General features: G+C 36.4%; 2 protein-coding genes across 4 annotated transcripts; both read right to left on the bottom strand.

Annotated features, from left to right (window-relative positions):
* Positions 1-3,575: 3,575 nt before the first annotated feature.
* On the bottom strand, positions 3,576-6,650 carry LOC113314318 (adenylate kinase 1, chloroplastic-like). Of its 3 annotated transcripts, none has more exons than XM_026563111.1 (5): positions 6,231-6,650; positions 5,105-5,245; positions 4,415-4,687; positions 4,105-4,284; positions 3,576-3,834 (listed from the first exon to the last, which is right to left on the bottom strand). In XM_026563111.1, exons 1-4 carry the CDS (start codon positions 6,549-6,551, stop codon positions 4,141-4,143), a joined length of 879 nt encoding a protein of 292 aa, XP_026418896.1. In that variant the 5' UTR covers positions 6,552-6,650; the 3' UTR covers positions 3,576-3,834; positions 4,105-4,140. The 3 variants fall into 3 exon arrangements, with proteins under 3 accessions (XP_026418896.1, XP_026418897.1, XP_026418894.1); XM_026563112.1 differs by having other exon boundaries at positions 3,576-3,790; XM_026563109.1 differs by having other exon boundaries at positions 3,580-4,284; positions 6,231-6,649.
* A 1,493-nt stretch (positions 6,651-8,143) lies between these two features.
* Positions 8,144-9,271, bottom strand: LOC113311697. The gene has a single exon (XM_026560503.1). The coding sequence runs from the start codon at positions 9,269-9,271 to the stop codon at positions 8,144-8,146; it is 1,128 nt and encodes a 375-aa protein (XP_026416288.1).
* Between the last annotated feature and the right edge of the window lie 2,948 nt (positions 9,272-12,219).

Here is a 12,219-nt window from a genome sequence, read left to right as displayed (position 1 = left end):
ACAAGATTCTCCTCCCGGATGCCAATGGGATGCAATCCTTGTTAGTGTCCCATACAAACACAAATTCTTTACCATATCAAATTCAGCAATATTTTATGGCTATGTATATATATATATATAACGGATGCACGTTAGCAACGGTGCTCATACTATGTAGTTGCTTCTTTACTTCTGCTTGCGCATAGGAAGAACTAATGGGCACGCGACACAAACTCGTAAAGTAAGAAGATGGGCCTCCATTCAGTACTCTTGAGAGTGACCTCGGGGATAGAGCCATTCTTGGGCTGCTACAAATGTCATTTCCTTTCCTATTTCGTGTAGATAAAATGCTTTCGGGAAGATAATCAGGGCGTGGATAGAGAGATGAAGCGGGTTCGAGACCGACCTCACTCCCAGTGATAGGAAAGCTTTCGCGACTGGATGCTCGAAAGGCGACTCCGAAGCTTATGTGCCCATATTCATGATCCTTTCAGGTACGACGAACTTATGATCAAATGAATGGCATGAAAATATATATATATTAACCTTTAGAAGTCGGAGGCCATTAACAAACCTAATATTGATCAACAACAAATACAACTCACTACACGGAAGAATATAAGAATATATTTTCTGGATTGGCAAAATGACTCTTGCTAAAGCTACATCTATCATCGCTCTGCAATCTTTTTCACAATCTAGTGACCGAGAGATCAAGTTTTATTTTATGGGTGAGCAGGCTAAAAAAGTTGAAGAATCAAACCTAAAACTTGATTTCTGCTACTCGGAGAAAGATTATCCGCTCATGCTTTACGATTCATGTGACGGGTTTCTTTTATTTAAGAACAAAGATAGCTCATGGAGTTCCATTTTTGTCATATGGAATCCTACAACAGAAGAACAAGTAACCATTACGATGGAAGGTTTATACTTTCAAGTATGTGGATTTTATTTCAATCCTCGCAACAAGAAATACGAGGCGCTTCTTCAATATTGGGCACGTGGAGGTGGACCGTTTGCCTTTGACACGTTAAGTGTTGGATCTAAATCAAGGTTCGAAAAACGGGTCACGGCCCAGGTCACAGGTACTAGGCGTGACCGTTATAACGTGTTTTGACGGGTGTGAGCACGTTTTGGGTCAAAAACGCGTTATATAGGAATAAAACGCGTTTTTTTGACGTTTTTTTTAAAATAACGGGTGTGATAACGGTTAAATAAGAAAAATAAATAATTTGTGATCTGAATTTCCTATGTAACGGTAATTACAGCTGTGAAAACGGTTACAACGGGTCTAAATAACGTTGTTACTACGTTTTTTCATTTTTTTTGGTTTAATTTATTTATTTGATTTTTTATTTATTTGTTTATGGGTTTTTAACATACAAATTTATGGATATCTAGTAAAATTCACAACCCTAAGTCTATGACTTATAACAATGCATTGTAGTTATCGTCTACCGACAATATTTGTACACGCATACTATCACTATCCACTTGATATGTTCAAGTTGTCACTCGAATAGTTCAATGCATTCCCCAATATTTCAATAATGCATATTCGGATTCAAAAGCAGTCAGAACTTTGTTGTCAAATAATACTCCTAGGCTCTTAGCTACTTGCTACAAGACTAACCAACAAGGAATGCAACAGGAAGAGAGTCAGAGACTAGCTAGAGAAAAAGAGAGTGAGAGAGGGAAGTCAGGGAGTCGATTTATCTTTTTCTTTTGCATTTGGAGGTGTGTACAGTATATGCTACATGTGGTCTGTACTTTAGAGTTCAGACTCAAAAGTTAAAGAAATAAAACAAAAACAAAAAAAGTAAAAAGAGTAGTTGGTTTCATGATCAAAGACATATCCAGACAAACACATCGTCTGGATCCGAGAGGAATTGGAGTGTGTTTGAAAGAATTCACACCAAACTACGCAACCGTTTAGTTTCGTCAAGAATAAACGATTTGGTATATGTTTAGTACAATTTAAGATTGGAGCAGCAAAGAGTTCAAGGTAAAGCAAAGCGACATAACATCGATGTCCACGATGTTCATAGCCTGCTGACAGATGAAAATATGCTTGAGTGGATAGCAGGGGATGATGAAACACCAGTTTTACCTCAGGAAGAACATTGGTTAAATGAATTGGAAGAGGAAGCAGCTAATAATCCAGAGCCTCTCCCTCCACCATACGAATGGCATGATCCAGAAGTTGAAATCTCATATCAAAGGTTGCCAGTGAGTAACTTTGTTTATGACTTCGGTAACCTAACATTTGGAGACAATACACAAGGTCATGAAAATGAAAATCCCATATACAATTCTCATTACACTGAAGATCGTCCAGAAGAAGATACCCGAGGAATTAATGAAGAGTATAATTCCAATATTAATATCAATAATGAAGTAGATAATCGTAATGATAATGAGGAAGAAGACTATGGTTATGAAGATGACGATACTGTTAACTACGACAGCCAAATGCATTACGCGAACCAATATGAGGCGGAGGAAGAGGAGGAGGAATCAACTGAGAATCGTCGAGAAAACAGAAAATACTTGAATAAGTCGAAAAAAAATGCCGGTACAAGTTGGTTTGTCTAAGTTTAAAATTTCAAGCACTACTGTCACTAGGTTACTTATTGTAAGTTTATAAAATTTGAAGTGTTTAATGATTATTTATGAAATTTTAGTTGTAAGTTTGAAATTAAAAATTGTATAAGAATTTCTCCAACTCAAATTTTTTTCCTTAAAAAAGGGTTTAACCGGTATGAAAACGGAAAATACGGTGTAAAAAACGTGTGTTAAAATGTTATTTAGAAGAAAAAAACTGAAATATTAATTTTAGAAAAACGGTAATCACAGGTGTGAAAACGGTTATAACGGGTCTAAATAACGCCATTTTTTCCTATTTATCGGTGTTATTTAGGTAAGCGTGTTGGTGAACCTCACGGGCACGGTATATGGGCGTGAGCGTTATAACGGACGTTTTTTCGGAAAAAACGGTCGTTTTTCAAACCTTGATCTAAATTACGGAGAAATATCGGCGCATACTCTTATGCGCCAAGGAGTGAAAGACCCCCTATGATCATGAACGGAACACTGTATTGGATGGTTCACAAGACAACCGGTGGAGGTGAGGTTAATCGTTCAAATTCAATTATGACATTTGAAATCGGAACAAATAAGTTTAGCACGATGCGACATGGTGGAGTTTCCTGTAAAGCAGGTTATAAGCATAATTATATGCACTTAATAAACATGGAAGGGAAATTGGGTTTATGTGTTCTTTTGTCAGATACTGAACTTGTGCTATGGGTTTTAAATCCCGCAACAAATAGCTGGGCAGAAGCACACTCGGTGACCCTTCCCGGATACTCTCTGCCCAAATTTGTCTCATATTGGCCGAATAATTTGTCTCATATTGGCAAATTGATGGTTAGGCAAAAGAACAGACTGTTGCTCTGGGATTTGGATTTGAATAGTCACACGATTATTGAGAAGAAAGGATTTGAGAATGATAGCATTCGACCAGTGATTCATACTCCTAGTGCAGTCTCTTTGGAAACTGATAAATTAATAGAGTTAGACAGGTAATAATCTTGTCAGTAAAGAGTTAAAACAATTTTACTATATTTTTATTTTAAGTTTTTTCAATGTATGCTCGTTTTAGAGGCTACACTTTCATAGCATCTCTATGTACTTCAGTTAGATGAACTTATTCAACACAATCACTAAATAAAGAGAACTTCAGGTTCGCCTAGAAGTGAAAGGAAGGGCAGAAGCTTCTCCAGCTGTAGCATCAGGAACCAGACCACACCTGTCGAGTAGCACACCATATCAAACCGATACCCAAGTCCGCATCTGTCAAGGATGTCCAATCATAGACTCAAATTTTGGCATGATGCTTGTATTAATAAAGAGTTCAGTCTCAGACGAGATCTTATTCACGTCATTCTGAGCTTGAATAACAGGGCATTACCATTGTTGCTCCAAACAATAATAGACCACCCTTCCATTTTATGATCAACATCTCCACATACTGACTATCATCACCCTCCCAAATTAAGTGGGTAGTTTAATTCAAACTTTTGTTTGAAATTAAAAACAATTTCCATCTCAAACATGACTCACCTTGAAATAAATTCCCTAAATACAGTATATGCTACATTATGCAGCTGCAGATTGCTTATCATCATGATCCTCAAGATTCAGTGCGTGCAATAGCTTAGGCCAGGATTCTGGGATTCCTCCTGGTAATTGGAACTCTAATAACTTCCCTCTACTGCGGTAGAACTCCTCCACAGGCTGGCTCTGCAGGACCAATACCATAGTAAAAATCAGATGGTCCAACCATACAAGCAAGTTTCGCTAAGGGCATTTCCATGGCTTCTAAAAACTAAACAAAAAGACAACTAAGAAAGTAGCTATGGAAGACTAATACCATTTCATTATATATACGGAGTCGCTCTTTCACAACTTCTTCTGTATCATCAGATCGAGTTATGAGCTTTGACTCACAACCTGCTGGTGGGAGAAGAGGAGCCATGTACATCCCAGGGCTTCCGTTTTCCGCTTTGATATCAATAGTGGCAAGATTGTAGTTCCCACCACATTGGTTGCATTTTCTTCTTCCAAGGCATTTCGAGAGTATGACATCTTCTCGAAGTTTCAAGTTAATCACCAAGTCAATGTCTGTTACACCCTCGAGTATTTCCTAATAACACACAACCAAAAGGAGGAAAAAAGAAAAAAAGGTAAGCCCACAGAACACAAATTTGACAACAGCAAAGTACGTTGTAACAGGTTGCTGTTCAAAGTAATATGAAGAGCAACAATATAAATCCCCGACCAAAAGGATGGTTCACCAATGATCCAAGTCTTGAATATGATCGACACCAATCGATGCACGCTATTGGTTAACTATAGAAGAGGCAAGTCAAAATTACCACCCAAGTGATTTTGCTAACATGTATATTAGAGACAAAAAATTGTTTTAAGAGTCATGTGTTATAACCTATAGAGTGTAACCAGCATAGTATCAATGATTTGAAAGGTATTAATTTCACAAGGGATAAACAAGGCCAATATAAACTTGGACATGCCTTCTCTTTATCATCGCAAGGATGCTCACCGCTTGTCTAACGGTTCGTGGGAAACCATCGAGAATGAATCCTGATTCACCATTACCTTCTCCAGTTTCAAGTCGTTTAGATAACAGGCGAAAAATAATGTCATCAGATAACAATTTCCCTTGGTTTACGATCTCTGAAAGCTGCCCAAGAAAGAGAATAATGTAAGACAAGATAAACAAATTTCTAAATAGCATTCTGTCAAAGCTAAAATATTCAAGCAGGATATTTGTTCCAAAATATTACGCCAAGACAAGATTAAGATGAATGGCGCGCTCAGAGTTCAGTCAACATACAAAGGGCACACACCGAGTAATCATCACCAACAATGTCAAACACCATTCTTCACTCAATTTCAGCTCTAAAGAATACAGCATGAAGGAGATAGCAATTGCACATCCGTAAATAAGCAATTTGCTCCTTATCAAATTGATCCTTATACATAGAAAACCAAAAACTATGTCTAAAAGGCCTGAACTAAACTAAGAAACCAGAGTTTGCCTTTAGTTTTGAAAAGAAACAAAAATTTCAAACGCACCAAAGTGATGCCAACCATTACAACAATACCAAAACAGAGTTATATAGCTGCCTCAACGAGACCAAGCAATGAAACAATAGACCTACATGCATGCCTGAGGACTTTCCAGTTAGTTATCAAATATTCGAAATAAAAATCCCCAACAAATTAGTGGTAAACATTTCTTGAGTTAACCATTTTAACCAGCCGATAACTCCATATTATTTCTAGCACAGTCCCACAAAACCACAATCAATCACTCATTCATTACCCATCCAGTCGAAAGTTGAAGAAGCAAAAACTTACAACAATGGAGCCCCTTTTGCCATAAATTTTCTATTGTGGGCAAGCTTTATGACAAGAAAGACACAATAGGCTTTCCAACTCAATTGTCATCAACTTTTGACTTCCAAATTCTCTCAAATTGAACCCAAAATTCCAACATCATAACCCTAAGTAACTAATTTATGATCCATAATTCACCTAAAAAAAATTGTGTACAAAAATTGAAAAAAATCAAACAAAGAAGATCACACCAATAAACAACATGCAATCAATGAATCAGTAAAATTCAAATTTAATCTAAATCGAATCAAAGAAATTGAACAAACCTGTTTAGAAAGAGGACCAGAAGAAGAAAGCTCTTCCCTAACAAGATCACCAGTAGCTATATGAGGAACATCGAGTAGATTTGATAAACGACCAGCATAAGTACCTTTACCAACACCAGGACAACCTAAGAATACCCAATGAACATTTCTATCCTTCGGATTACTATCTCCATCTCCTCCTCGATTAAATCGTTGAAGATTATGATCAAGAGATTGCTGTTTATAGCCTTCTTTAATCACAGACTTATTTATTGTTGTTGTTGTTGATGAGAAATTTCTGAATTGTTTAAACGATTTTGTTAGATTTTTTAAAGTCGCCATGAAAGTATAAACAAGAAAAAAATCGAGTTGCAGAGAAATAGAGAGCGTGGACGGTGGAAGTCTTTCTCTCTTTCCAATAAACAATGAATCACGAGTTCAATTTTGGTTATCTCCACCCATATTATAGTTCCTGAGAAAAGAAGATTTATTGACTCAGCCCAATCTTTTGGGATACTCATGTGTCGGATATCAGGAACCGATAAAAGGTTTTGCTTTCAATCGCTTTATGGAACCTAAAACCAATGAATGAGATTATGGAATATGCTCTCTTTGGGAAATCATCGATTTTGAATCCACTAGAATCTTTAGTAAATGCAAGCTGTGGACAGGTATCTCGATCACTTTAACTGCAGCAATGGAGCATTGCTAGCTGCTGCCGCGCCATGCCTTTCATTAATTAGCATCAACAAGTACGCATGAGCTGCCTGTTTGGAGGTGTGTGTGGACGGCCAAGGAGAAGCATTGGGAACTCTATTATTTGTGTTAGCTAGGCAAGCTTTTCTGCTCGAAACGATTCTACTTGATTTAGTTTTCTTAATCCAATCCATAATTACAGTACACATAGTTAGCATCCACGGGAGGATTTTTTTTCTCTCAGATGGGTTAAAACCGATCTTCAAATTCACACCATATTTATTTCTTTTCTCTGGATCTGACTTGTCTTGATCTGGTTTATCTAGATCCGACTATGCCTAACTTATCTAAATCTGATTAAGAGCATATTTGTCTTTTGCTGATTCGGGGTCTGGATCTGACTCGATCCCTGACTCGGTCCGAGTCAGATGTCAGACCGTTTGTTTTTACTTTTGAGTCAAACCTGACTCGCGATCTGAGTCAGCCCTAACTCCTGATTCAGAGATGTTTGAATCAGGTAATAAAATATCCCTGACTCATGGTAACAACTTACTGACTCATATTTTTGTGTCAGATGAGTCAGATCTGAGCCAAAAAAACAAACATATTGAGTCGGATCCAGATGACTCGGGTGATTTCAGTCTGATCCAAATGAGTCAGGTGAATCGGGAGAAAACAAACACGTTGTTAGTTTATTGACTAGAAGTCAATAATTTGATCCTATAATTCAGCATTATTTTATTACCTGACTCAAACAGGATCTGAGTTAAAATTAGATCTGGGTTGGATAGCGAATCAAATTATACTCAAAATCAAAAACTAACGGTCTAACAATTGAATGGCGTCGAGTCAGGGTGGACTCAGTTTCAGTCGCAAAGTCGGATGCAGACGAACTTACTGTCAGTCAAGTCATACAAACCAAACATCACTTCACATCTAAACTGACTTCACAATTTTGTCTCTGGAGTCTAGAACTTCAAGTCAGGTCCGTGTCAACAAAGAATACAAACTTCATAAATTTGACCAAATATTTCATAATTCTAAAAGTAGGATTTAATTTCTACCTAATCCAAATTTCTTCTCACTGATGAATAACGACTCCGAGAAGAAGGAAGAAAAATTGAGCCCATTGAAGACAGGAAAAGAAAAGGAAAAAGTATTCAATTCAACAGAAATAAACAACACAATCTATATGGCATATATGAAAAATGAACAAATGTAATTCTGATTATGAAATATTAAGCAAAAGGATAGAGTTTCCTATTGAATCCAAAGAAACCTATCAAATCCCGTTTATACGGCAAAAACGATCGCCGTTTATCTCCATCTTTCACTGCTTTATTTCTCAAGTAATGCATTTCATGTGGCGACAACAACGATGCTGCCGCCGACAACGTTTCATTTCCGGCCGCAGTACTATTTACTTTCTTCATCGACAATTTCCTACCCATCGGTTTTGCATCTTCTTTACTTCCCTTAAGAGAATTCTTCCTCATTATCGATTCCAATGATTTCTCATTTGGCGTTTTCTTACTGGTACTCGGCATTGTTGGCAATGGCTGAGCAATATGATTATCTAAGTAGACGTATGTCTTACTGATATCACTATTACTCCGACGAATCAAATCTTTAAGCCTGAAACCTCTAGGCTTATTACTGTTTCCAACTGATTTACTCTTCTTATTTGGACAATAAGTATGATCAGGAGATGTCGTGAAAGTTTTTGGTTTCCAAATGCAGTACGATGCTGAATCTAAATCAGTTTCAGATGATGAAGATGTTGATGATGATGTCGATGATGAATATTCTTTTAGAAACAGTCTTCCTAATGGAAGTCGAGGACACGATGAGACTTTTCTAATCTTATGACTAGTAGTAGCCGTAGCATTATCATTTGTATCCTTGTGCTTATCTTCTTTTAGTAATACTTCTTCTTCTTCGACGCTTTCGAATTTGGCGATGTCTTGATTGAAAATGGGGAAAATGGGTTTAATTATGCCATTACAGAAGATTTCATCAGCTGTAATAGGTAATGAAGCATTATCATCACTACAATTCACGAAGGCGAATTCGAAATCATCGTCTTCGTCTTCACCGTCATTTTCTTCTCCGTTTGTGGTTTTCTCTGGCTTGTCTTCTTTGTCATTACCATGATCATTTTCTTCTTCTCTGATTGGTGTTTGTTTTGTTTTGTCATCGGAGAAAGTTTGAAATCCGAATTCTTGTTCGTTATCATGGGGATGACTAGTACATTCCTCTTCTTCTTCTGCCTTGATGACTTTAGCTGCAATTTCTACAAATCTGATCGACGATGAATAACTGCTGAAACTAGGACAGTGCATCATTGCTTTTCCAATCTCTTGCATTTTGTTTAGGTGTTTTTGGTTCTTCTCTGTTTGCGTTTGTTTTGGTTCTATTTTAGTTGTTGACATGGTTTTATAAGAACGAGAAAAGGGAAATTAATGAAGATTTTTGGTGGAAGCAGTGAGAGAGAAATCAAAGTTTTTTTCTTTGACACTTCTACACGTTATAGAGACTATGATTTATTCACCTTCACATTTACGGTAGGTGAAGGAAATTACTCATTAACTAAATATGAAATGGTGCCACCACAAGGACCTACTTTCTCTAATGAGCAGTCCCCAGTCCAGGCTCCAGTCATCAATCTTTCCTTGTTGGCTCCTTGAGCCCTTAATTAGTGCTCAAGTGTTGGGCTCATCACACCGTTAGTCCCTCCTGGTCATCATCTTTTGTTGTATTGATCATAAAAGTCAGGTGAAATGAAGAAATAAGAAATTCCTTTTGACTAATTAATGTGCTGCACCGGTTTTTATTCTTAATCTAGAAGAAGTTCATGCCCATCCAAGAGGTAATACAAGGTCGTTTGTGTAGCGAAAAATATTTGATGGGGGTGTTTTATGATGGCGAATTGGGGACAAATCATGTCTTGACACGTGTCTTTGCTATAAATTAATTTTATCAAATTTTGTTTCCAAGTATATTAAAAAAAAATGTATTTTTGATGAAAATATTGGTGATATTTTATCTTCTATATTTTTGGTAACAGAATTTGTTAAAACAATTAATTGGAAAAACATATGTAAGACATGATTTGTTCCCCATGACCCCATCATAAAACACCCCATCAAATATTTACTCGTTCGTTTAGTACTATAATTCTTCCAATTTATTTCTAGAAGAACCATAAAAAATGTCAAGCTTACCTAGGGCTAGCTGCATGGAAACAAACAGTCCCAACAGATAATAGTTCTATAAGATTCAAAAGTGTTTATTTGAAAATGATACCTGCGACTCTAGAAGACGTTATAGATTTTCTCAAAGTCGTTAGACATTTAAGAATTTACAACAACTTTCCTAAGGGGCCATATACATCTTCTAGACAATTTGGCTCTAGAATTGAGTTGGACTATGTACTTACCTTAGCTTTCACTTTTCATCGCAAAGAAGATCAGAGGATAGCTTGTAGTTTTTGGGACTTGGGAGTAATACCTACTGATCTGAAATTAAAATTTACAGTTTTACATGATTTCCATACATATCGAATTTTCATAATGGGCGGGAGCAAATCCAGTAGATTGTATCAGGTTCGCATGCTGAAAAGAAAAGAAAAAAAACAAGCATTTCTGTTGAGAACTACTTCAAATGATCATGGCCGGTCGTTATGCTTATGTGTTGGAATAAGTATAAGCAACTGCATTTATGATGTTATACAATATGGCTTACACACTTGACAAAAACAAAATGAGTGAGTTCCAGTTTGTAATAATAATCCATCCAATGGAGCATGTTCATGGATTAGTCATAAACCCCATAATGCAAGTACCCTTAGATAAAAAGTCTTTATTATGATTTACTATGTCAATCAATTGAGTTCCAGAATAGTAAAACTTTTAATCACATTAGTTAAGACATATTGATTTGTATTTACATCTAAGCAAAGATAGTTATCCACACTTGAATATCTAATCACTACTATGTACTCCTTATCTCTTTCAAAAGGAAATTCTTTTTAATATCTGCACACATTAAAAAAAAATGGAAAAGAAAAACCAAAAACAATTTGTTTACTTTTTGTTTCTTTTTCCCATCAAATACTAAAAGAAGAGGAAATGGTTCTACACAAAATGATGAATTCCAAGTTGGAACCTCATTTGTAGAATTTGGGTTGGGTATCAAAATGTTTGCAAGTCATGCAGTATGGTAAAAATACATATCATCGACCAAAATGTGACTTCACCTTGTAAAAAACTGTTGTGAGCCCATTTAAATTCATTTGACATACATAAGGCGGGACTACTTTTTACTTTCTATGCGACATGTAAGTTGTTACCGGCATATGCTATTAGGAGATTGAAATCTGTTTCCGATATTACTATAGTGGCATTGGGTGGTCAAAAAGAGCCCGACGTAGTCGAGAAGAAAGATAATCAACGATGATACAAAGTAAGTAACTTTCTTTATAAAGTTTTATTATGTTGAGGATCGAGGTAATGAAGTGAACCACGAGCAATTGACTTCTTTGTTGTGTCTGTATTACGAAACTAAGACTCCTAAATCAAATTGATGATTAATCTTATATTTTTGTTAAAACATGGAAGTTGCTATGAAGGTAACTCAACGGGGGAATGGTGCTGCTCCGTACTCCCTCCGTACCCATTATAAAGGCGAAGAAGTAAAATTCTTTAGTCCCTATAAATAGGCATAAAATCAATTCCAATGTGATTTCTTTCATATTTACTCTTATTAAAGAACATGATATTAACAAACTTAGTTAATGCCTTTAGTAATTCCCAAGAACAATTATACTTTCCAATCCTGGCTTGATTGGGGTATACCCAGGTTAATTGGGGTATACCGAAATCTAAATGGACCTAGTGCTCTTGCTAAGGGGTGGTCAAAATTGGTGATTTTATTTTAATACCCTTGAACTAATTAACTGAAAATTAAACCCTAAAATTAAAAAACTCTTAATCTTCTCTAATCTCTTTGCTCTTCCCCTTCATCTTCTTCCATTTCTTCCATCAACCGAAAATCTTCAACATTGATTTTCCAACATTGGCCGGTGAAAAGAAGACTCTAAGTGATGTCTAAACTTAAACCCGTCATTGTGTTGTGTGATTTGGTTGTTATATAATTGTTATATTAGGTTAGAACTCAAAAAATATGATTTTTGTGTCTTCGGCCGGCAAGGTCGTGACATGCATATCTTGCCGACTTTTCATAATAGCCATGGCGACTGTAAATTTTTTCAACAGCCGGCAGGGTATTTTTTGAAGACCTTGCACGCCAATAC

This window comes from Papaver somniferum, chromosome 9 (assembly GCF_003573695.1).
Source record: "Papaver somniferum cultivar HN1 chromosome 9, ASM357369v1, whole genome shotgun sequence".
Lineage (NCBI taxonomy): Eukaryota > Viridiplantae > Streptophyta > Magnoliopsida > Ranunculales > Papaveraceae > Papaver > Papaver somniferum.
The sequence above is the reverse complement of the archived record's forward strand: the minus strand, read 5'-3'. Positions and strand labels throughout refer to the sequence as shown.